This window comes from Lepus europaeus, chromosome 4 (genome assembly GCF_033115175.1).
Source record: "Lepus europaeus isolate LE1 chromosome 4, mLepTim1.pri, whole genome shotgun sequence".
NCBI lineage: Eukaryota > Metazoa > Chordata > Mammalia > Lagomorpha > Leporidae > Lepus > Lepus europaeus.
In genome coordinates this window covers 48252593-48278438 of record NC_084830.1, presented here as the reverse complement: position 1 = coordinate 48278438, position 25846 = coordinate 48252593, and the positions used below count along the sequence as shown (strand labels likewise).

The 25846-nt window shown below is 40.5% G+C and overlaps 1 protein-coding gene across 4 annotated transcripts in view; it reads left to right on the top strand.

Annotated features, from left to right (window-relative positions):
* The window catches only part of DPY19L4 (dpy-19 like 4), a 60750-nt gene extending 36039 nt beyond the window's left edge, over positions 1-24711 (top strand). For 3 of the 4 annotated variants that reach the window (XM_062188232.1, XM_062188234.1, XM_062188231.1), the window contains 11 exons: positions 835-966; positions 1064-1162; positions 1634-1707; positions 4532-4690; positions 9132-9251; positions 12653-12773; positions 14396-14452; positions 15086-15168; positions 19519-19651; positions 21948-22106; positions 24062-24711. In XM_062188232.1, coding sequence (XP_062044216.1) covers positions 835-966; positions 1064-1162; positions 1634-1707; positions 4532-4690; positions 9132-9251; positions 12653-12773; positions 14396-14452; positions 15086-15168; positions 19519-19651; positions 21948-22106; positions 24062-24226 — 1302 coding nt within the window. In that variant the 3' untranslated portion in view covers positions 24227-24711. The remainder of the gene's footprint in view (positions 1-834; positions 967-1063; positions 1163-1633; positions 1708-4531; positions 4691-9131; positions 9252-12652; positions 12774-14395; positions 14453-15085; positions 15169-19518; positions 19652-21947; positions 22107-24061) is intronic. The other variant, XM_062188235.1, reaches the window with a different exon arrangement.
* Positions 24712-25846: the final 1135 nt, after the last annotated feature.

Below are 25846 nucleotides of genomic sequence, written 5' to 3'. Positions count from 1 at the left end.
CTGAAGCTCTACACCAGGAACTCAATCCAGGTCTCCCATAGAGATGGCAGGAACTCAACTACTTGAGCAATTACCACTGTTTTCTAGGGTTTGTATTAGCAGGAAGCTAGAGTTTAGAGCCAGAGGTGTATATGGAGCTCAGATACTTTGATATGAGATGCAGGCATCCTAACTGGCATCTTAACCACCTGGCTAAATATCTGCCTAAGATTATGATTTTTGATTTATGTAACCTGATATTATGTAGATGAATTTTAGTAACATGTCAAACCAAGTGAAATTAAGTCAGAGCCTGGGGCTAAAGAAGTTTCTTAAAGTCTGATTTAGACACCCATGGTTTAAAAGCCTTTACCTAGTTTTCAGAGATTTCTAAGTAGAAGTGATAACATTCATTACATACCATAACATTAAAAATATGGATTGGGTTGGGCGTTTGACACTGGTTAAGATGCTGTTTGGGATACCTACATCCCATATCAGTGTGCCTAGCTCCAATTCTGACTCTTTGACTTCTAGTCTACTTTTTTGCTAGAGCACATTGTGGGAGGCAGCAGATGATGGTTCAGTACTTTGGTCCCTGGCACCCACATGGGAGATTAAATTCTGGGCTCCTGGTTGCAGCCTGGCCAAGCCCTGGCTCTATCTCTCACTGTCTCTCTAGCTTGCAAATAAAATTAAAATAAAAATATGAATTGAACATTTTTACAATATTGTCCTAATTATAATAGTGCATTTACTGTGTAATTAATGATCAAATCAATTCTAAAGAAAACTAATGAAAAGATATACAACAAAATTGATTTTGTTCCTATTGATTGTATTTTGTCCCAACAGGTTCATGAAGTTTATAAAATCTACATATTTTCTCTCTTTCTGGGATATTTACTACAATTTGAGAATCCAGCTTTATTGGTGTCTCCTTTATTAAGTTTAGTAACAGCCTTAATGCTCACTAAGTGCCTTCAGGTAATTAGAATTGTCTTTTTATCGCTTTTGTGGTTAATTTAAAATTGTTAAATTTTTTAGGTTTCACTTTTTTGTTCATGTGATTTTTCCCCTACAGTTGAATATGAAGAAAGGAACTTTCATAGCCAAAATAATGAAAGTGATTAATTTTTACTTGGTGTGTGCTCTGACTGTGACATTGAATGTTTTAATGAAGGTAAGTAACTTTGCCTGATCTTCAAGTAGTAAAGCAAATAGAATAATGAGATAGTAAGATAACTATATGGTATAACTTTGAGTTGAACAATTATCATAACCAACATACTGAGTGAGAAAATAGGATTTTGATTCTTTGTCTATATACTTAAAAAGAGAAAAGAAACACTTTACATTTAATTTAAAACATTATTATCCAGTTAACATAAAGCTATATATGGAATAAACTGAGACAAATACAAGGTATTCAGAAAAGTGTAGAGTGGGTAAGAATTTGAGGTGAGATGAGGTTAATACCTTCCTGCTAACCATTGTAGTTTTATGCTTAAGCATAAAGTGATGTGATTGACTTATGATAAGTTTCTATGCTTTATGGTCCTACCATATATTATTTAATTCATGTTTTTGTAGTCTTGGAAAAAGCATGTTACTGTATACATAGTTAATATTTCTTTCTTTATTTTTGTTTTAGATGTTTGTCCCACACAAAGAAAATGGGCATATGCTGAAATTCCTTGAAGTAAAATTTGGACTAAATATGACTAAGTAAGTTTCAGGTTGTAGACTTGCTAAATTTATACCAATTAGAAAGTAAGAGGAAAAATTTGAGTTATTAAAAAATCAGATATATTGAAACCTCAATAACATTACAGTATTAGGCTGTTTTCTTCCTTGGGGAGAAACAGTGATACAACCTAAGGTCAGAGCCAAATTAATTTTAACCAGTACATCAACACTGTGCTCACATTACATAAGGGCATAAGATATTTATTTCATATCAGAGAATCTCATCTTGAGATCATAATAATTAGACCATAAGCTGACTTTTAAAATTCAGAATAATGTGCCTTTATTTTTTGTTTTGATTATTATTTTATTACTATTATTATTTTACTTTGATTTGCTTATTTATTTATTTAAAAGATTTATTTATGGGGTCAGCACTGTGGTGTAGCAGGTTAAGCTGCTGCCTATGGTGCTAGCGAACCATTTGGACGCCGAGTCAAGTCTCAACTGCTCTACTTCCCAACCAGCTCTCCACTAATGCTCCTGGGAAAGCAGCAGAGGGTACCCCAAGAGCTTGGGGCCCTTCACCTGCGTGAGAGATCTGGTAGAAGCTTCTGGCTCCTGGCTTTGGACCAGCCCAGCTCCGGCCATTGTGTCCATTGGAGTGAAGAATCAGAGGATGGAAATCTCTTTGTTTCTCCCTCTCACTCTCTCTGTAACTCTGCCTTTCAAATAAATAAATAAATAAATCTTTTTAAAAAGTTAGTTATTTATTTGAAAGTCAGTTACACAGAGAAAGGTAGAGACAGAGAGCGATATATTCCATCCATGGTATATTCCCCAGGAGGCTGCAATGGCCAAGGCTGAGCCAGGCCAAAGCCAGGAGTCAGGAGCTTCTTCTAGGTCTCCTATGTGGGTAGCAGGGATCCAGTTAACTTTGCTTTATTTAAAGTTAGAGTTACAGGGAGAGAGAGAGAGAGAGAGAGAGAGAGATATTGATTGATCGATCGATCAATCTTAAATCTGCTAGTTCACTCCCTAAATGGCTGCAGAGGCCAGGCTGGACTGGGCTGAATCCAGCAGCCTGGAACTCCATCTAGTCTCCCATATGGATACAGGAGTCTGTGTGTCTGAGTCATCCTCTGCTGCTTTCTCAGGTGCAGTGGCAGGGAGCTGAATCAGAAGTGGAACAGCTGGGACTCGAACCAGTGCTTACATGGTGTCCCAGGTGGTGACTTAGCCCACTGTGCCACAATGCTAGTCCTTTTATTGTTTTTAAATGTTTTATTTATGTATTAATCTAAAATGAAAAATGGTTTTATGTAATAATAGATTCTACTTGCATAACATAAGAAATATATTTATCCACACACTTCTCTAGTTCTAACATGCATTAGTAGCTTACCAGAGATTATATGAGAACATAGACAATATACAACGAATTTCATGTTGTGATATATCACAGTTAATGAAGTGTTTGACATGGTTTAAACAGTGGAGAATTCCTCTGATGTGTAAACCATGTATGTATGGCCATCAAGATAAAAGAATTCTTTAAGAAGCCATGTGCTCCATAAAGGTAGGGACCATGTCTTTTCCAGGCTTATATATGGGCCTGACAGTAGGAGGCAGTCAATATAAATTGGCTGGGGCAGGTGTTTGGCCTAGTGGTTAAGATGTGTGTGTCTTACATCAAAGTACCTGTGTTTGAGTCCTGGCTCCACTCCTGATTCCAGCTTCCTGCAGACACTGGGAGCAGTGGTGATGACTCAACTAATTGGGTCCCTACCACCCACATGGGAGACCTAAATTGAATTGAGTTCCTAGCAGCTCCTGTGATCGGAGCAAACCAGTGGATGGAAGATCTCTGCTGTGTGTGTGAATCTCTCTTGCTCTGCCTTTCAAGCAGATAAAAATAAATAAAAATTTTTAAAAGTAAAAAATAAAATTAGTTTTAATCATTAGTCATTATCTTTAATCAAATATATCAAAAATTTTTTGGAAGATTTATTTATATGCTTGAAATACAGAATGAGAGTGAGTGGGGGGGCGGGGTGGGTGTGGGTTTGTGTAGAGAGAGAGAGCGAGAGAAAGAAAAGAGAGATCTTCCAGCTGCTGGCATCCATTCCCCAAAATGGCCATCACAGCTGGGTCTAGGTTAGACCAGAGACAGGAGGCAGGAACTTCACCCTGGTCTCCTGCGTGGGTGGCTGGAGCCCAGGCACATTTTCTGCTGCCTTTCCAGGTGCATTTCAGGGAGCTGAATGAGAAGCAGGGCAGTCACTCCAGTAATGGATGCTAGCCTTGCAAGTGGTGATTTAACCCATGGTGTCACAAATGCCCACTCCTCAATATATTATTGTAAACAATGCAGGAATTGTTAATGAGATATTCTTTCTTTCCATTCTTTTATTCTTTGAAATCCCAGCTCTATTTTACAATTAAAGTATCTCTTCATTTGAATTAACCAATTTGAAGTGTTCAGTATCTACATGTGGCTAGTAGCTACCATATTGGACAGTACAGATATAGAGGTTGGCTAGTTGAATTTTTTGTTGTCTTCTAGATAAAAATAGAAATCAAAACTCCTTAAAGCCTATATTGGGCTTTAGAAACAGTCAAATTAGTTGAGATCAAAAAACATTTTTACATTTATCTTAATTGTTTAACATCACTTTTGATGACAGTATATATGCTTTATTCATGAAGGTTACTGATACTATTATCTTCATTTATAGAGGATAGGACCTTGCTGTTATAAGGAAATGGATTTGTCTTAGGTTTCACTGAGATTAAAGAACATATTTTCATGTTCGGTAGTCGAAAACACTATAACTTTAATATGCTTTTTTGTCTTCTATAGGAATTTTACAATGAATTGGCTTCTCTGTCAAGAATCCCTGCAGACACCATCTCAAGATTTTTTTTTGCGACTAACACAGTCTTCTTTATTACCTTTCTATATTTTAGTGTTAACTATTTGTCTTCTTTCTATGATGCAAGTTATTTTTAGGAGAATTAAGTAAGTTATTACAACAGTCAATCACACTACTTCCAATATGTTTTTCTAAAGCTAAAATGTAATTATAAATTGATCAGAAAAATTCAAATTTAGCTTTATACATGTAAATATGTACTGTCCAAACGTAACAAAAGAGTATCATTTAAATAATCAGCTAAACTTTTATGGGCTCATTCACAATTTATTCAAATGTTTCCTTATTATAAGAATAATTTCTTCTGTTTAATTGTTTTTTTTTGTTTTGTTTTGTTTTGTTTTTTTTTTTTTTGACAGGCAGAGTGGACAGTGAGAGAGAGACACAGAGAGAAAGGTCTTCCTTTGCCGTTGGTTCACCCTCCAATGGCCGCCGCGACTAGTGCGCTGCGGCCGCCGCACCACGCTGATCCTATGGTAGGAGCCAGGTGCTTCTCCTAGTCTCCCATGGGGTGCAGGGCCCAAGCACCTGGGCCATCCTCCACTGCACTCCTGGGCCACAGCAGAGAGCTGGCCTGGAAGAGGGGCAACCGGGATAGAATCCGGCGCCCCGACCAGGACTAGAACCCGGTGTGCCGGCGCTGCAAGGCGGAGGATTAGCCTGTTGAGCCATGGCGCCGGCCTGTTTAATTGTTTTTTAAAGATTTAATTATATGGGCCGGCGCCGCGGCTCACTAAGCTAATCCTCCGCCTTGCGGCGCCGGCACACCGGGTTCTAGTCCTGGTCGGGGCACCGATCCTGTCCCGGTTGCCCCTCTTCCAGGCCAGCTCTCTGCTGTGGCCAGGGAGTGCGGTGGAGGATGGCCCAAGTGCTTGGGCCCTGCACCCACATGGGAGACCAGGATAAGCACCTGGCTCCTGCCATCGGATCAGCGCAGTGCGCTGGCCGCAGCGCGCCTACCGCGGCGGCCATTGGAGGGTGAACCAACGGCAAAAAGGAAGACCTTTCTCTCTGTCTCTCTCTCTCACTGTCCACTCTGCCTGTCAAAAATAAAAAAAAAAAAAAAAAAGATTTAATTATATGAAAGGTAGGATGACAGAGAAAGGGAAACACAGAGATCTTCTATTCCCTGGTTCATTCCCCAAATGGCCATAATAGCCAGGTCTGGACCAGACTGGAGCCGGGAACACTGTCCTGGACTCTCAATGGGTGCTAGGGGTCCAGATACTTAGGCCATCTTCTGCTTTCCCAGATGTATTAGCAGCAAGTTGGATCTGAAGCAGAGCAGCTGGGATTTGAATTGGCACTCTGATGTGGGATGTGGGGGTCGAAAGAGACAGTTGAACCCACTGTGCCTTGATACCAATCTCTCTTTGTTTAATTTAAATGAAGGTAGTATTATCAGTGATTTTATTTTATTTTGTTTTATATTTTTAAGAAGATTTATTTATTTATTTGAAAGGCAGAGTTACAGAGAGAGAGAGATCTTCCATCCTTTGGTCCACTCCCCAAATGGCCCCAATGACTGGGGTTAGGCCTGGCTAAAGCCAGGAGTCAGGAGCTTCCTCTAGTTCTCCTATGTGGGTGCAGGGGCCCAAGCAGTTTGGCCGACCTCCGCTGCTTTCCCAGGTGCATTAGCAGGGAGCTGTAATTGGAAGCTGAGCAGCCAGGGCTAGAACTGGTGCCTGTGTAGGATACCAACGTTGCAGGAGGCAGCTTAACCCACTGCGCCACAGTGCTGGCCCCTATCAGTGATTTTAGATTTCTCTAAAGTTTGTTCTTTAATATGTTTTTTAAAATATTTATTAAGGGGCTGGCACTGTGGCACGGCAGGTTAAAACCCCAGCCTGCAGTGGAGGCATCCTGTATGGGCACTGATTCGAGTCCTGGCTGTCCCCACTTCCAATCCAGCTCTCAGAAAGCAGTAGAAGGTGGCCCAAATGCTTGGGCCCCTGTACTTGCATGGGAGACCCAGAAGAAGCTCCTGGCTCCTGTCTTTGGTTCCACCCAGTTCTAGCCGTTGTGGCCATTTGGGGAGTGAACCAGTGGATGGAAGGCTTCTCTCTTTCTCTTTCTCTCTCTGTAACTCTCTCAAATAAAATAAAATATTCTTAAAAGAGGCTGGCGCCGTGGCTCAGTAGGCTAATCCTCCGCCTTGCGGCGCCGGCACACCGGGTTCTAGTCCCGGTCAGGGCACGATCCTGTCCCGGTTGCCCCTCTTCCAGGCCAGCTCTCTGCTGTGGCCAGGGAGTGCAGTGGAGGATGGCCCAAGTGCTTGGGCCCTGCACCCCATGGGAGACCAGGAGAAGCACCTGGCTCCTGCCATCGGAACAGCGCGGTGCACCGGCCGCAGCACGCCTACCGCGGCAGCCATTGGAGGGTGAACCAACAGCAAAAAGGAAGACCTTTCTCTCTGTCTGTCTCTCTCTCTCACTGTCCACTCTGCCTGTCAAAAATTAAAAAAAAAAAAAATTCTTAAAAGAGTTTATTTATTTTCATCTGTTTGAAAGAACAATAGAGGGAGAGAGGGAGCAATCTTCCATCTACTATTTCACTCCCCAAATGCTTGCAACAGCCTAGACTAGGCCATGTTGAAGCCAGCGGCCTGGAATTCCATCCAAGTAGCCCTCATACATGGCAGGAACCGAAGCACTTGATCCATTATCGGCTGCTTCCCAGGATGCATTAGCAGGAAGCTAGATGGAAGCAGAGGAGCCATGCTTGGAGCCAGTATAGATGTGCTGTGAATGACCTAAGCAGCAGCTTAACCCACTGCAGCCCAATGCCAACCCCATTCTTTAAGATTTCAATCATGTTTGAAAGGAAATCATGTAATTATTTATTTACTTACTTTATTTTGAAAGGCAGAGAACAGTCTATCTGCTAATACACTTCCTCCGTATTCTCAACAGCTTGGGACATGCGGCAGCTAGGAACTAGAAATTTATCTGGGTCTCTTACATGGCTGTCAGGGATCCAAGAACTTAAGCCATCATAACCTACCATTTCCCAGGATGTACTTAGCAGGAAATGGGAATCAGGAGTGGAGCTGGGATTTGAACCCAGCACTCTGGTATGGGATATGAGTGTCCCAAAGTGGTTGTTTTTAACCACTGTACCAAATGCCTGCCTCTCATTAATTTATTAATTTTGAGATGTTAGTTACTCATTTTGTGATTTAACAATATTGATTTAGTATTTATTAGGTGAATCATAATTGATCTTTTAAAAGAATCTAAAAATCTTTTATATTACCCTGAAAATTCATATTTAATCTTCACAGTCAGTTGTCTTAAGGTTTTCAAATTCATATGTAAAGACTTAGAAGTATATGCTAGGGCCGGCGCCGTGGTTTAACAGGCTAATCCTCTGCCTTGCGGCGCCGGCACACCAGGTTCTAGTCCCGGTCGGGGTACCGGATTCTGTCCCGATTGCCCCTCTTCCAGGCCAGCTCTCTGCTATGGCCCGGGAGTGCAGTAGAGGATGGCCCAAGTGCTTAGGCCCTGCACCCGCATGGGAGACCAGGAGAAGCACCTGGCTCCTGCCTTTGGATCAGTGCGGTTCGCCGGCTGCAGCACGCCGGCCACAGCAGCCATTGGAGGGTGAACCAACGGCAAAGGAAGACCTTTCTCTCTCACTGTCCACTCTGCCTGTCAAAAAAAAAAAAAAAAAAAGTATATGCTAGGTATTTGATTAACAGAATATACTTTAAAACCCACCTATATTTTTCATTATGAAGAAATTTAAAATTTCAGGTATAGTAGATGGACGTTTGGTGCATCAGGGTAAGCTGTTGTTTGACGTGTGTAGGTTTGAGTCCTGGCTCCACTTGCTAGTCCAGCTTCCTGCTAATGCATACCCTGGGAGGCACCAGGTCATGCCTCAAGTAGTAGGTCCTTGTCACCCACTTGGGGGACCTGAATTGAATTCCCAGCTGCTGGCTTGGTCTGGCCTATCTGTGACTATTGCAGGCATTTGGGGGAGTGAATCAGTAGATGGGAGATCTCTCTCAATCTCTCTGCCTTTCTTTCTTGCTTGCTTGCTTTCTATCTTTCTTTCTTTCTTTTTTTTTCTTTTTTTTTTTTTTTTTTAAGATTTACTCTATTTATTTGAAAGAGTTACAGAAAGAGGTAGAGACAGAGAGAGTTCTTTCATCCACTGGTTCACTTCCCAAATGGCTGCAATGCCCGGAACTGAGCCGATCCAAAGCCAGGAACCAGGAGCTTCTTCTGGGTTTCCCACATGGGTGTAGGGTGAGCCATCCTTCGCTGCTTTCCCAGGTGCACCATCAGGGAGCTGGATCAGAAGTGGAGCAGCTGGGGCTCCAACTGGTGCCCATGAGGGAGGCTGGCACTGCAGGCTGGGGTTTTAAACTGTTGCACCAAAACGCCAGCCCCTCTCTGCCTTCAAATAAATATATATGTAAAAGGCTTTCCAAGTATGGCTTTCAGTGTTTATAAACAATATGTCTTTGATTTTTTTAAATACATGTTTTCCGGATCTTAACAATAAATTTGTTTTTTGTAGTGGTAAGTCTGTGAAAGAAAGTATTGCTCTTGAAGATGGACGAATTGGAGAAAGGCCAGAAGTAATTTATCACATAATTCATACTGTTTTATTGGGTTCTCTTGCAATGGTTATAGAAGGGTAAGTATACTTTATTTGCTCTGTTTTTATAGAGATTGTGGTTGTTAATGATATGTGGATACATTCAAGGATATATTTATAGGCCGGCGCTGCGCCTCACTAGGCTAATCCTCCGCCTTGCAGCGCCGGCACACCGGGTTCTAGTCCCAGTCAGGGCCCCGGATTCTGTCCCGGTTGCCCCTCTTCCAGGCCAGCTCTCTGCTGTGGCCAGGGAGTGCAGTGGAGGATGGCCCAAGTGCTTAATCCCTTTTTTAAAAATCAGTGTGGATTGGGGCTGGCGCTGTGGCACAGCGGGTTAAGCGGCCATCCATAGTGACAGCATCCGTTATAGGCACCAGTTCGAGTCCTGGCTGCTGCATTTCTGATCCAGCTTTCTCTCATGTGTCTGGTCAAACAGCAGAAGATGGCCCAAGTGTTTGGGTCCCTGTATCCATGTGGGAGACCCAGAAGAAGCTCCTGGCTCCTAGCTTCAGCCCGGCCCAGGCCTGGCTGTTGTGGTCATATGGAAAGTGAACTTGGCCGGCACTGCGGCTCAATAGGCTAATCCTCTGCCTTGCGGCGCCGGCACACCAGGTTCTAGTCCCGGTTGGGGCTCTGGATTCTGTCCCGGTTGCCCCTCTTCCAGGCCAGCTCTCTGCTGTGGCCAGGGAGTGCAGTGGAGGATGGCCCAAGTGCTTGGGCCCTGCACCCCATGGGAGACCAGGATAAGCACCTGGCTCCTGCCATCGGGTCAGCACAGTGTGCCGGACACAGCGCGCCAGCCGCGGCGGCCATTGGAGGATGAACCAACAGCAAAAAGAAGACCTTTCTCTCTGTCTCTCTCTCTCTCACTGTCAAACTCTGCCTGTAAAAAAAAAAAAAAAAAAAAAAAAAAGAATATATTTATAAAACTCTAAACCTATAAACTTTCTTAATACAGCAGGACTTTACAGAGATGTTTGTAGTACAAAGAGCCAATATTTGCCTGCTTATTCATTTGTTCAAGAACTTTTTGAATGTCTTCCAAGATCTAAGCATTATGTTAGGTGCTGGGTATACAGTGTAAGCAAAAGTGGATGTAGGGTCTCACCCTGTGTAACTCGTGACCTATTGGAAATGGCAAATGTTAATCATACAAAAATAAAATTAGAACTTTAATGAGTGAGGTAGACGTGAATGTTGCTGAGAGTTGTTGTAGGTTTTTGTTTGTTTGTTTGTTTGTTTTAGATTTATGCATTTATTTGAAAGGCAGAATTACAGAGAGAGATCTTCCATTTGCTGGTTCACTCCCTAAATGGCTGTAATGCTGGAATAGACCAGGCTAGAGCCAGGAGCTTCATCTGGGTCTCCCACATAGTTGGCAGGGGCCCAAGTACTTGGACAGTCTTCTGTTGCTTTCCCAGGTGCATTAGCAGGGAGCTGGATCAAAAGTGTAACAGCCAGGACTCAAACTGGTGCCCATATGAGATGCCAGCGTTGCCTTAACCTGCTGCTGCACAGTGCCGGCCCTGTAGAAGTTCTTCATATATTTTGGAAATTAAGTCTTGTCAGATATGAGGGTACTTCAACAAGTTCATAGAGGGTCCAGCACTGTGGTATGGTGGGTAAAGCCACCACCTACGGTGCTGGCATCCCATATGGGCACCAGTTCAAGTTCTGGCTCCAATTCCGATCCAGCTCCCTGCTAATGCACTTGGGAAAGTAACAGAAGATGGTCTAAGTCCTTGGGCCTGTCTCTGCACTAACATGGGAGAACCAGAAGAAGCTCGTGGCTCCTGGCTTTGGCCTGGTCTAGCCGTGGCCATTGTGGCCATTTGGGGAGTGAACCAGTGGATGGAAGATTTCTGTCTCTCTGCCTGTTTGTAACTCTGCCTTTCAAATAAATATTTTTTAAAAATTCATAGAAAATAGCATTTAAAGATAAGTGCAAAATTTTGAAATTTATGTATACAGGAATTTCCAAAAAGTTTGTGGAAAATAAATATGTATTATATAAAACTATCTATGGGGGCTGGTGTTGTGGTACAGCTGTTTAAACTGCCACCACTTTTGATCTAGCTTCCTGCTAATGCACCTGGAAAGCAGCAGAAGATGCCAAGTACTTGGACCCCTGCAACCCACATGGAAAACCCTGATAGAGTTCCAGGCTCCTGGCTTTGGCCTAGCGGAGCCCCAGCCATTGTAGTCATTTTGGGAGTAAACAAGCAGATAGGAGATCTCTCTTTCTCTCTTTCTCCCTCACTCTTCTTTATCTGTAACTCAGCCTTTCAAATAAAGAAATAAATATTCAAAAATAATCTTTAAAAATGTAGGTACAGGGCCTGCGCCGTGGCTTAACAGGCTAATCCTCCGCCTAGCGGCACTGGCACACCAGGTTCTAGTCCCGGTCGGGGTGCCGGATTCTGTCCCAGTTGCCCCTCTTCTGTAAGCTAGGTTATTAGAACTAACATTGCCTATCTTAGGGTATTTCAAATTTTTTTTTAAAGATTTATTTATTTATTTGAAAGGCAGAGTTACACAGACAGAGAAGGAGAGGCAGAGAGAGAGAGAGGTCTTCCATCTGCTGTTTCATTCCCCAATTGGCCACAATGACCGGAGCTGCACCCATCTGAAGCCAGGAGCCTCCTCCAGGTCTCCCAAGTGGGTTCAGGGGCCCAAGCACTTGGGCCATCCTCTACTGCTTTCTCAGGCCACAGGAGAGAGCTGGATCAGAAGTGGAGCAGTCAGGACTCGAACCAGTGTCCATATGGGATGCCAGCCCTGCAGGCAGTGGTTTTACCCACTATACCACAGCGCCAGCCTCAGGTATTTTAAATTTGTGTAAATTCTGCCAAATTGCCTTCTGAAAGAGTTATCAGTTTATTTTCTCTTAAACAGTACAAGTTTGCTACACACTCATCAATATTTTTTTTAAGATTTATTCATTTATTGGAAAGCCAGAGTTACACAGGGAGAGGAGAGGCAGAGAGAGAGAGAGGTCTTCCATCCGATGGTTCACCCCCCAGATGGCCACAATAGCCAAAGCTGTGCCGATCCGAAGCCAGGAGCCAACAGCTTCTTCCAAGTCTCCCATGTGGGTGCAGGGGCCCAAGGACTTGGGCCGTCTTCTACTGTTTCCCGGGCCGCAGCCGAGAGCTGGATTGGAAGTGGAGCAGCCGGATCTTAAACCAGTGCCCATATGGGATGCTGGCGCCACAGCGCCAGCCCCCACATTCATCAGTATTAATGCTTTCATTTTATCCTGCTTTGCTAACCCATGTGTTTTCCTTAGAACTGGATAACAGTCTCACTGAAACTAGAGAAATTTTTCATTCTCCCTTAAATATTGATATTTTAGTTGGTAGTTGGAAAGAACTCAGAAAAGAAAAGGGAAATAATGATGTTTTCAGGATATTCCTTATGTGACTGTCTCTGTTTTCCAGTCTGAAGTACATCTGGACACCTTATATGTGCATGTTGGCAGCATTTGGCGTGTGTTCTCCTGAACTTTGGATGACACTTTTCAAGTGGCTGCGATTAAGAACTGTGCACCCGATATTGTTGGTGAGTTGCTGTTATTTTGTGTTAAGTGCTTCTTTCTCTTCCAGTTATATAAAATTGAATGCTAATGAAAGACACACTGGATATAATTGAAGAAGCATGAGTGAATCACATAATGACTGATGGGTAGGAAAATCTAGCTTGTAAAAAATGCATGAAAGTAATACATTTCAATCTATACAACTCTTTACAAAAAGGTGAATGTTCAAATAAATCAATAATAGGGGTTGTCATTAGGAATTGATTTTACAATAGTTTCTTGGTTTGATTTAGAATTATGTTTTCCATGTGAATGGAAAATTTATACTGTGCATGCTATATGTTATATGTTTGGAATACAAAGATAAATGTTAATTTTATCAAGTAGATTATAGTCTCCTGGACATAAAAATAGATAATAAGAAGTACTCATAGGGTGCTTCTAGGACTCAAAGCAGAAAGAAGACTTTCCAATCTGAGACCTGAAAATAATGAGTTATTAGGCAAATGAAGCAAAAAGAAGGGTATTAATGGTAGAAGGAATAAACAGAGATAGGCAAAGAACAGTATGTAATTAAAGGGAATAGAAAAAGGGACAGAAAAAGCACGATGCAGTAGGATTGGTTAGGAAACAGGACTAGAGAAGTGGAGGAGACTGGGTCATGGTGGCTCTCAGAGTCGGGAAGGAAGGCATGGAGATTTGTGTGCCTCATGGAGAGTCAGGAATCAGACTTGATTTTCCGTTAGTTCAGTCTCATGACAAGTCAGGAAGGAAGCCCTGGTGGAGAAAATCATAGAATTTCCAGTTTATTGCATTTTCACTATACGTCAGGTTCTGTTCTGATCATTTCACCTGCTGCTTAATGCTGGATTTTGTTATCTCTGTATTATAAACAAGGAAACTAAGATTAAATCAGTTGTTTGAAATGCGAGTTTATAGATGTGGAAGCGGGTTTTTCTGTCTTCAAAACCAGTCCTACTAAATACTATGCTATATTGCAATGAAAAAAACAAAGTTACAAAAGAAGACCAATAAGACCTAGTGATTGATTAAGTAAGTATAGGAAGGAGAAAGCATGGAGGTTCCAGTTCATAGTAGTGACTGTGAATCACTGGGTCACCAAAAGACATGGAACAATTGGGAGAATTGGTTTTGGCAGGAAGATGGTGAATTTTGTTTAATAATAGTCATATTGTATTTTGTCAGTCTTAGTCTCAGAATTCCCAAGTTTTTATTTTAATATAATAGTATATTGACATAAATCAGCTATTTTTTCCCATTAACTCATTATCTTTATTATTATTATCTTTTCATACAGTAGTGTAGTATCCTTTATAGGTTCTTCATAACATGAGTTCCTGGAAAATTTTTCAAATATTGATTTGCAATTCTAAATATTACTCTGAGCATTTCTTATTTAATGTTCTGCCTTAAATTTATATAGTGAATGTATATGTCTCATTTTACTTCCAGTTTAATTATATGAAACTCGTTAGTCTTAAGCTAGCTCATTTTGTTATCTAGGTTCCCCTCTGACTTCATTTTCTTAAAGGATATGCATTTGGTCAGGGCTTCAGTGTCTAGTATCCCTAAAGTAGCCTCTGAAATTGTATTTGCCCATAACCATTTTACTTTAATATTTTAGGCTCTTATTCTGAGCATGGCTGTGCCCACTATAATAGGTCTCAGTTTATGGAAAGAGGTAAGGAAATTAGATTTTTATATTATTAAACTGTACTTTAGCTAGAAAGTGGTGATAAATTTCTATGTATAATTAGAAAACTGTGTTGACACTGTTCTAACAAAGAGTAACATTCTCAGTTCTTAATTTTCTTATCATTAGGAATATAATAGAAGAGTTAAAATTTTTGGAATACCATCTGTATTCTAGTGCTATTGTTATTTCAGCTTATAATTAGCAGAGGAAATTGCTAAATAAATAGATATTAAACATTTGGCAACTCTAAAATTTTAGTATCTGAAATGATAAAAATTATTTGGCAAATTATATATAGCATGAAACCAGTTGGCAATAAGCCTGCAAATTTTTTTTACCTGAAATTTATTTGCTTTTTTGTATCTATGTGCATGAAAATGCTAACAGTTGTTTTTTAATGATGAAATTATTTCGTCTAGACAGTGAATAAATCGTAAAATAGATCATTTGTATTGAGAAGAATGAGCAAGTCACTCAAAGACTTTTTTATTTCTATGAAAATAATGTTATAACGTTGTTGACTTTAAATTACTCTCAGTATTTTGAAGTAATCTGAAGCATTTTTAAATTTTCTAGTTATTTACATATACCTTTTGGGGGTTTTGCTTTGCATTTTAGTTCTTCCCAAGATTAATGACAGAATTAACAGAACTACAGGAATTCTATGATCCAGATACAGTGGAACTTATGACCTGGATAAAGTAAGGATTCAATTGCCAAGACTGTTGCTAAGCTATTAATCAATCATTACATGCTGTCTAATGGATTTAGGAAAAATAATACTTTTCCCAGTTCTCATAAAACTGAAGAATTTTATCCTGTGTTTGGAGGGATATTTAGCTTTTGATTGAACTCTAAATTACAATTTTCTAATTAAACTCATCTCCATAGGTTTGAAAATATTACATTAGTAAGTACAAGATTTTAAAGTCTCACTGTTTAACACCTGTAAATGTGGAATCAAAAGAAACAGATACCCTTTTCTTTGGATAGTCAGGAGGATGCTTCTTTAGTCCAGAGTAGGAGGTAAATTGCTCATCTTGGTAACTAGGGGTTAGACTTCGTGCCCACACAGGGTGGAGGATGTGGTCTTGAGACTGTGAAGACAGGAAATTGAAATGGAGATCCTCTCCCACAGCACACACATATGTGACTCAGGAACCCTCAAAATGCTACACAGGGAAAGGAGGGAGAGGGAACAGCAAAGTATCTGCCAAGTGGCAGAGGACATTGATAATAAAGCAGGTACTTTTGCTTCAGCTCTTGTTCTTAAAGGTTCCCCTCTGGATTTGTGCCTCTGAATCCACATAGGTTTGTAGTTTGAAATTTAATTTATGTAATCCAGAGAACTCCAAATCAAGAAATCAGTATAAAATGTGGTGCTGAGCTGGTCTGGATCTCTGATACATTCTCAACCCAGGCTACACAGGAATCCACACAAAAAGTGCCTTGAGGATGAGCTCAACATTACCAGGCACACAGGACACAATTCAGCACAGCAAGTATCAGCTGTTGTTTGTAATAAACCATGGAATTATACTTCTGGCAGTTTCTAAAAACACCATTTCTTTGTGTCATTTAGTTCTTGCTGCATAACAGACTGCCTGTAAACTTAGTGGCTTACAAATACTAAACATTTATTATTCCACATCATTTTAGGATCAGTGGGGAGGATTTTTCTGGTCTGGGCTAGCTCAGCTGGGATTGGGTTGTCTGGCATGGGCTCTCTCTAATATCTGGGGTTGGCTTGGTGTCAGCTGAAGAGATCAAATGGACTTGACCATGTGTCTAGCATGTTAGCCAGGGCTTGTTCACAAGGTGTGGTTGTAGAGTTCCCAAAGCAACAAGAGAGGGCCAGTCTCACAGTGGAGCGTGTTTTAAGTCTGTGCCTACATTATGTTTGTAACTGCCCTTTGGCCAAAACAAGTCACAAGGTCAAGATTACAGGTCCCTCAAAATCCATGACCGTGGAGAGGAATTATTGCAGTCATTTTTGTAACCAGTCATAGACTGAAACAGCTACATTGGAAATTATTAAAGATATAAAAGAAAGAAAACCATGAGGGACCAGCATTTTGGCATGGTGGGTAAAGCTGCCACCTGTGGTGCCAGCATCTCATATGGCTGCCAATTCGAGTCCTCGCTGCTCCTCTTCTGACAAAGCTCCCTGCTAATGCACCTGGGAAAGCAGCAGAAGATGGCACAAGTGCTTGGGCCCTTGCACCCACGTGGGAGACTTGGAAGAAGCTGTTGGCTCCTGGCTTTGGATTGGCCCAGATCCAGCCACTGTGGCCATTTGGGGAGTGAACCAGCTTCTGCCTCGACCTCTCTGTAACTCTGCCTTTTAAATAAATAAATAAATCTTTAAAAATAAAAATATTAGGCCGGCGCCGTGGCTCAACAGGCTAATCCTCCATCTTGCGGCGCTGGCAAACCAGGTTCCAGTCCCGGTTGGGGCACTGGATTCTGTCCCGGTTGCCCCTCTTCCGGGCCAGCTCTCTGCTGTGGCCAGGGAGTGCAGTGGAGGATGGCCCAAGTCCTTGGGCCCTGCACCCCATGGGAGACCAGGATAAACACCTGGCTCCTGCCATCGGATCAGCACGGTGCGCCGGCCACAGCGCGCTGGCCGCGGCGGCCATTGGAGGGTGAACCAATGGCAAAGAGGAAGACCTTTCTCTCTCTGTCTCTCTCTCTCACTGTCCACTCTTCCTGTAAAAAAATAAAATAAAAACATTAAAAGGAATGGAGCATCATCCAAAAAATCCAGGGAAAAGTGGGGGGAAAGACAGAAGTGTCTCTAGAAAGGAGGACTAGGTTTATAGGATAGCAATATGGAAATGAGAATAAGTGGGGACCAAGAGAATCAGTACCTGTTACAGACTGTTTGAAAATCCCATTCCTGGCCAGACCATTACTGTAGAGGACTTGGAAAGCCCTAGAAAAGGGACTCATAGTGATTATGTTTCACTATTAGCACTCCAGATCCATGGATTGATTACTAGGGGCTAAGAATATTGATGTCATTGCAGGTGCACAGGCAAGATATCTCCACCATGCAAACCTAGAGATCAGATGCTGTAGGACTTAAGTTGTGTTTCATTATTTATTAAAAAAAGAAAGAAAGAAAGAAAGAAAGAAACAGTGTCTCCTGTTTGTACTTAAGCACTAGCTCCTCTTTTTTTTTTTTACTAGCTCCTCTTTTAAAAAAATTGCTTTTTAGTTTATGATTTATTTGAAAGGTAGACAGATCTCCTATCTACTGATGTATTTTCCAAGTGCTCACAACAGGTAAGGTTGGACCACGTTGAAGTTGGGAGCAGGGAATTAAATCCAGTTTTCCACATGGGTGGCAGAGACTCACATACTTGAGCCATCACCTGCTCCTCCGTCATAACAGGAAGCTAGAATCAAAAATGGAGCTGAGGCTTGAACCCAGATACTTCAATATGGAATGTGGATGTCCCAAGTGGTATCTTAATTGCTCTGCCAAATGCCTCCCCAGGCTCCTCTTTGGCATAGCCGAGTATTTGTAATTATGCTTTATGTTGAGCATTCTGCTGCAGAACAGTAAAACAGGGCACAAAGGGGAGAAGAAATAAATGAGAAATAGGCCTTGTTTTTCTTTTTTAAGGATTTGAAAGGCAGAGTGACAGAGAAGGAGGGAAGCAGGAAGAAGGGAGGGGAGAGAGAGAGAGAGGGAGGGAGGGAGGGAAGGATAGGTCAATCTTCTATCTACTGGTTCATTCCTGAAATGCCTACAACATCCATAGCTAGACTAGGCCAATAAAGCCAGGAGCCAAGAACTGTAGCTGGGTCTCCCACATGGGTGGCTGGAACTCAAGTATTTGGGCCATTCTCTGCTGCCTCCTAAGATGCAGTAGTAAGCTGGATCAGAAGCTGAGAAGCCAGGACTCAGCTGGCATTCTGATAAGGGATGTGGGTGTCCCAAGCAGCAGCTCAACCGACTGTTCCTCAACACCTGCCCGGGACCACAGTGTTCTACAAAAACAGCAAACGCCTGAATGGTTGGCACTGAACTATTGGACATTTATGTTACTGTGGTGTAGTATTCTGCTTTTCTTTTCTTTTCTTTTTTTTTTTTTCAAGATCTATTGGTTTTATTTGAAAGGCAGTTACAGAGAGAGAATCTTCCATCCATTGGATCACTCTCCAAATGGCTGAAACTGCTGGGGTTAGATCAGGCCAGAGCAAAGATCTCCATCTGGGTCTTTCATGTAGGTTGTAGGGGCCCAAATACTTGGGCCTTCTTCAGCTACTTTTCCAGGCACATTAACAGAGCTGAATTGGAAGTGGAGCAGCCAGGATTCGAGCTGGTGCCCATATGAGATGCTGGCATTGCAAATGGCGACTTAACCTGCTACACCACAGTGTCATCCCCATTATTCTGCTTTATATCTGTTACCTCACTGTTGGACATTCCCTTAAGACAGCCATCATGTGCCATCTCTCTATTTCCAAAGCCTGGCACTAACCCTGGAACATAGTATATGAGTGTTGAATATAAGGAGTGAATAAAACCATAAAAGCATTAGATCAGTTGTTGGAGACCTCCTTATAGGTAGTAAGTGGCATCTACCAGAGTGGAGAAGTCCTACATATGTTTTTTGGAGACAGACACATGGATAGATAGGGAAGGAGTGGGAGGATAGTTGGATCTGGAAGGAGTTGGGTTGTGGTGGTTAATATTTGCAGAAGTTGAATATGAGAATTCACAGTGTCACCTCTGAGCTAGCCATCCTATTTAAAATAACATATTCTTGACTGTCTGCTTACTCTATTTTTTCCCTTCACATTATTTTTGAATAGCATTATTACCAGCTAACACTCCACTCCATGTTCTAAAAAAAACAATGCCTAACACAGGGTAGGTACTTAATTTTTTTACTGAATCTATAAGTTAAAAGTGAAAACTGACATTGAAATTTAAGTGTAGAATATATTGTAAATTTCCTGGTATTTTAGCGTTGCTAGAAATCACTGATCTAATATATACCTGCTTCTTCATTGTTAAATCTTCTGGTTCTTTGCAGAAGGCAAGCTCCACTTGCTGCTGTGTTTGCAGGGAGTCCACAGTTAATGGGTGCCATTAAATTATGCACTGGGTGGATGGTGACAAGCTTGCCTGTTTACAATGATGACGATCTTCTTAAGAGAAATGAAAATGTAAGGCATTTAAAATTCTATATTTGGGTGTTTTTTTCCTGCACTCTTAGAATAGTTCTGTGGTGGTATGTATGTTCCTAATTGAGCTAGGAAAATTGAAACAATTTTAGAAGAGATTTTTAGCTTTCGTTCTTAAAAAGTTGTCTAATGCATTTACAAGAGGAGAGCCAAAATTAAGTTCATTTTTTTATGAGAAGCATTTGTGTATTTCTAGGGGAAACATTTAATTTTCCACAATGTATCAAAGGGACTGATGTGCAGTATTTCACAAAGGGAAATGTTGTTTAAAAAAATATCATTGTTGGGGTGGGCATTTAGCTTAGTGGTTAAGACATTGGTTAAGATACCCATGTCCTAGGCTGGCGCCGTGGCTCAACAGGCTAATCCTTCGCCTGCGGCGCTGGCACACTGGGTTCTAGTCCCGGTTGGGGCACCGGATTCTGTCCCGGTTGCCCCTCTTCCAGGCCAGCTCTCTGCTGTGGCCAGGGAGTGCAGTGGAGGATGGCCCAAGTGCTTGGGCCTTGCACCCGCATGGGAGACCAGGAGAAGCACCTGGCTCCTGCCTTTGGATCAGCACAATGTGCCGGCTGCAGCATGCCGCGGCCAGCCGTTGGAGGGTGAACCAACGGCAAAGGAAGACCTTTCTCTCTCTGTCTCTCTCTCTCACTGTCCACTCTGCCTGTCAAAAAAAAAAAAAAAAAAAAAAAAAGATACCCATGTCCCATATTGGAGTACCTGGGTTTGATTCCAGCTTCTTAGTAAAGCATTTCTTGGGGAAATTCTGGGAAGCAGTGATAATTGCTCAAGTAGTTGGGTCCCCGCCACCTACATAGGAGACCTAGACTGAATTTTTGTCTCTGGACCAACTTGGCCCATTGTAGGTATTTGTGGAATGAACCAGTTTTTGAGAGCTTTCTGGTTTTTTTTTTTTTTTTTTTTAATTAAATTTATTTGTTTGAAAGGCAGAGTTAAAGAGAGAATAAGAGATCAATCTTCCACCCACTGGTTCATTCCCCAAATAGCCAGGGCTGGGCCAGGCTAAAGCCAGGAGTCTGGAACTCCATCCAGGTTTCCACTTGGGTGGCAGAAGTCCAAGTACCTGGGCCATTTTCCACTGCTTTCCCAAGCACATTAGTAAGGAGCTGGATTGGAAGTGGAGCATCCAGGAATTGAAATGGTGCCTGTATTGGATGCTGGCCTCGCAGATAACAGCTTAACCTTCTATACCACAATGGCAGCCTAGGGGCTCTTTATGTGTGTATCTCTTGATCTCTCAAATAAATTGATTAATTTTTTAAAAAGAGAAAATGTCATCATTTTCAATCAAATTATTGAAGGAAGGCTATCAACTAATATGTTAGTACATTTTGTCTTTCTAAGCTGAAATTTTTTTGTTGATTGGTATGGGCCTTTATTAATAACTTAGTATAAAATTAGAATGGTATCTAATTAATTATAGACACAGGAGTGGAGAATCTTTTTTCTACTAAGGACCACTGAATATTTATAACATCATTAGCAGGCCATACAAAAGTATCAACTTAAAAATTAGCCTGCTGTAGATGTATTGAATTTCAAGTTCTGCCTGTGGTTGCTTTGGCAGGGCCAGACTGAATGATTTTACAGGCTTTATAGGGTCTGTGGGCTGGGCATTTCCCACCACTGGTTTAGAGAGTATATTATTTTGAATGTTTGATATTGATTTAAATGGTAACTTCGTATCTGAAGGTAAAAAAACAACTGCATCTGAGCTCCCAATATTTTTTAATTTGTATTAAAAGATTGACAGAGCTCTTCATCATCCAGTCCATTTCTGCATTTTTTTTTAAAGATTTATTTATTTTTATGAGGGACAGAGTTACAGAGAGGGAGGGGGATACACAGAGAATCTTCCATCTGCCGGTTCACTCCCAAATGGCCACAGTAGCCAAGGGGTAGGCCAGGACAAAGCCAGGAGCCAGGAGCCAGGTTCTTCTTCGGGTCTCCCACGTGGGTGCAGGGGCCCAAACACTTGAACCATCTCTTCTGCTTTCCCAGGCACATTAGCAGGGATCTGGATCAGAAGTGGAGCAGCTGGGTTTTGAACTGGCACTCACATGAGATGCCAGCACTGCAAGTGGAGGCTTAACCCGCTACTCCACAGCACCAGCCCCTGTTCTTTTTGAAATATATAAAATTTTTAAAAAGTGAATATCTATTTTCTAAAGATAGTACTAAGAACATAGAAGATGATTAAGTTTGCATGAACATGAATTATAAATGTTTTTTAAAATTGGTTTTCGTTATACTCTTTCAGATCTATCAAATCTATTCAAAACGGTCTGCTGAGGATATTTATAAAATACTGACATCCTACAAGGCTAATTACCTAATTGTAGAGGATGCCATCTGCAATGAGGTGGGAACAATGAGAGGCTGTAGGGTTAAAGACTTACTGGATGTTGCAAATGGCCATGTAAGTAACTATTTAGAAAGTTGGATTTTTTTTTCTTAAGAAAAATTACTTAATCTTAAAATCTTGAAACTTTATTTTTAAAGCTTAAGAATATAGGAGTATGTAATAATGAAAAATGCTTATTAAAAGTAGTAGTAAGTATTTTCCAGTGTACGAGCATGTTGACAGTTTTGCAAGAGAAAATTAATTTTGCCAAAACCTGAATTCCTTACATTGCCTATGCTTATGCATATGAGTGTTTCAACATTTGATAGGAGAATGGCATAATTTGTATTATAATTTTATTTTAATGTACTATAGTAATCTACAAAGTGACTAGATGAGTTGTTATATTATTATGTTGGTAAATTTCATGTATTTTTATTCATATTTAAAAAGAATACCTAACCTAAATTTACATAGCGCCTGTACACTGAGTTCCTGTTCCACACAAATAAGTGTATTCAGAGCCCCATTACTTTAGATTTTAATTTCTTCATTGATTTCAGCTATTTTCCCAAGCTGTCTTTCAGCCTGCAGTGCATGTACTGTGTATCTGGTAACTGAGAAGGCCGACAGAGAGTTTGTATATTTTATAGTGTTGGCTGGAGTGGAAGCCTTGACTACTTGGAAAATCAGGGGTGAATGACTTAGGAAAAGCTTATGAGTACTTCCTTGTGAGTCATAGTTCATATCCTGTTCAGGTTGCAGCCGATATTTTTCCTATCTCTTCTTAAATAATCAAAGCTCTTGTCTGATTAGGAGGTGAGAAGCTCGTTTTTATGATTTCTACCTTCCTTTTCTTCGTGACCATTTAATTTTACACTCTGTTTTATGCTGCATGTGTTTTAAATTTTTCTTTTGGTACTTGATGGCTCTGATCTTTGATTTATTAGTGATGAGATAGAATTTTATAAAGCAGGGTATTCAGAATTACTGCTGTACTGTGTCTGCTCTCTGGAGCCTTTTCTGTTCCTGGCTGTCCACGTTTCTGTACAGTTTTAAAGGTAACGTTGCTTCTCCTTTCACTTAATGTCAGGTGTACATTTAAGCTGATACATCCTTTTGCTCCTTTTTTTTTTTTTTTAAGATTTATTTGTTTGAGAGGTAGAGTTACAGAGAGGCAGATGGAGAGGGAGGGGGAGGGGGAGAGAGAGAGAGAGAGTGTGTGAGTGAGTCTTCCATCCACTGGTTCACTTCCCAGATGGCCTCAATGGCTGGAGCTGAGCCCGTCTGAAGTTAGGAGCTGGGAGCCTCTTCCAGGTCACCCATGTGGGTGCAGGGGCCCAAGGACTTGGGCCATCTTCTACTGCTTTCCTAGGCCATAGCAAAGAGCTGGATTGGAAGTGGAGCAGCCAGGACACGAACCGGTGCCCATGTGGGATGCTGGCTCCACAGGCAGAGGGTTAGCCCACTACACCACAGCACCGGCCCCCTCCTTTTGCTCTTAAAGTAGACACTCTGAAATCTTCGATAGACATTAGAATAATATTTAGTATTTTATTATTAAAAAAACCCCTCATGCCAGCTAAGCTGTCCCAGTGAACATCATTAAACGAGAATATAAAAATTTGCAGAAGTCACAAGGTAATTGGTTACTAGGTAACTGTGAGTCAATTCTCTATGAGAAATTGAATAGACATTAGAAATAGAATATGTACATTTCTCCACTTTGTTTCTTTGAAGCAATGATAATGACTATGGAAACACTGCCTTCTAGATTTTAGGATTAAATCTTTTAAAAATTGGAAACACTTTATACTGATTTCTTAATCTCAGTGGGAAGTTTAGGAGTTTAATGGATGTGGTTTCTTACCTGTGAAGAGGCTTCTATTTGCTAAACAACTTAAGATGTTCTGTAGTCCACCTTTAGCAAAACTAGTTTTTTTATATAAACATAGTTAATTTTACATTGATGGCATTTTTCCTATAATCTTAACAGGCTTTTTAATATTATATTTCATATCTTTTAATAGGTGGTTTGTGAAGAAGGTGACAAGTTAACCCACTCGAAATATGGGCGATTTTGTCATGAGGTCAAAATTAACTATTCTCCATATGTGAATTATTTCACTAGAGTATACTGGAACAGATCCTACTTTGTATATAAAATCAACACTGTGATATCCTTCCAGTCTTGAAAAATAACAGAGCCTTCATTTCAAAGACTTGCGCTACCTGAAGTAAAATACGATTTTCTTCTTACCTACAGTGGTGTCTGTTGCAGATCAGAGTATGGACATTTGAAATACTGCTGCTTTTTCCCCTGCCTGCTGTTACCTGGATCCAGAGTTCTGTGGGAAACAGCTCAAGCGTTACTGTCCTTTGGTAAAATGTCAGATCTACTACTCTGCAATTTCCAGACAGGCGTCTTTCTTTCTATTACATGGTGTTTCAAGATTTTATGTATTACAGCATCTTCCACATAAATCTTCATCTTACCATGATGTTGATCTTGATTTTGAATATGTTCAAGATCAGAGTGTTATCTCTCAAATTAATAGATACTTAATGTGCTATAGTTATATAATAGAAGGAAAGAATTATTCTCACCCTCAAAATTTCTGAAGGTATGTCATGGTTTATAACAACTGAAAATTCACAATAAAAACTAATTTAAATGTTACCTGAAACTCTGTGGCATTTAAATCAAAATGGAAATTATATTAAAGAAAATGATATTGAAGGATATATGTAAAGATATATCCAGAATTTTCTGTTTGTACTGCACTCGTCATCTGCTGCCTATACATGAGCACTTTCTTAGTAATATATAGTGCATGATATTGCGTTTTTTATTTTATGACTATCTGTTAAGTGATTAGCTTTTTTCACTTATGTCCATTAATTTGATAGCAATATAATCATGATAAAACAATAATGCTTGTTATCTATATATATTTTTAAAACAGACATTTAAAAAATGTTCAGGCTTTTAAAAATATGTGGGTGTGGGATAATTTATTCATATTTTACATTGAAGCATTAAATAAAAATTAAAAAGTCTTTAACAGAATAAGCATATGCACACCAAAATGAGCAACCATTTTGGGAGATTTATGCAGACAATATAAACATACTTCTGCATACAGATATTTATTATAAAATACAAGTGATATTTATGAAACTGTGATGGAAGTTTTCAAAGTGACAGAATGACAAAAGTTACAACACAGTTTCACAGTCTAAATGTTACATTGCTTTAATTTTTTTTGTATTTTTATCATTTGTTAAAATAAACTTTAAGTAATTTGGTCTTTTCAGAATAGATGTAACCTATACATGTATCATTTTAATAAGATGAAATGCATGTTAGTTTTTTCTTTAACACCTTTTCAGTGAACAGGTTTTCAATATTTTCACTTGTTAGAGTGAGTACTGTAGCAGTTGCATTATCAGAACTCTAAATTCCTGCTAGTTAGAAGGGAGTATCTCTCTGTTGTTTTTATTTTTGTAATATGTGTATTTTTAAAGTGCATGCATTCTTAGACTTACTTTAGGATGCTTTGCTCTTTGGAAGCTGAAGAACCCTTTGATATTGTTAATGTATTTGATGCGTTAGTCTCATTGGTTCTAGTTTCACTCTTCTATATGGTTTTTTTTTTTTTAAACTATGATAAGATAGCTGCAGGCAATGTGCTTCAAACTGACTCTGCATCTTAGTTGTGAGCAGCTAATGTTTGCTTCAAGCCTTATGAAGATACTACCATAATTATGTAAGTACATAGTGAACTGTCATGTGGTAGTACTTGTGATTAGAG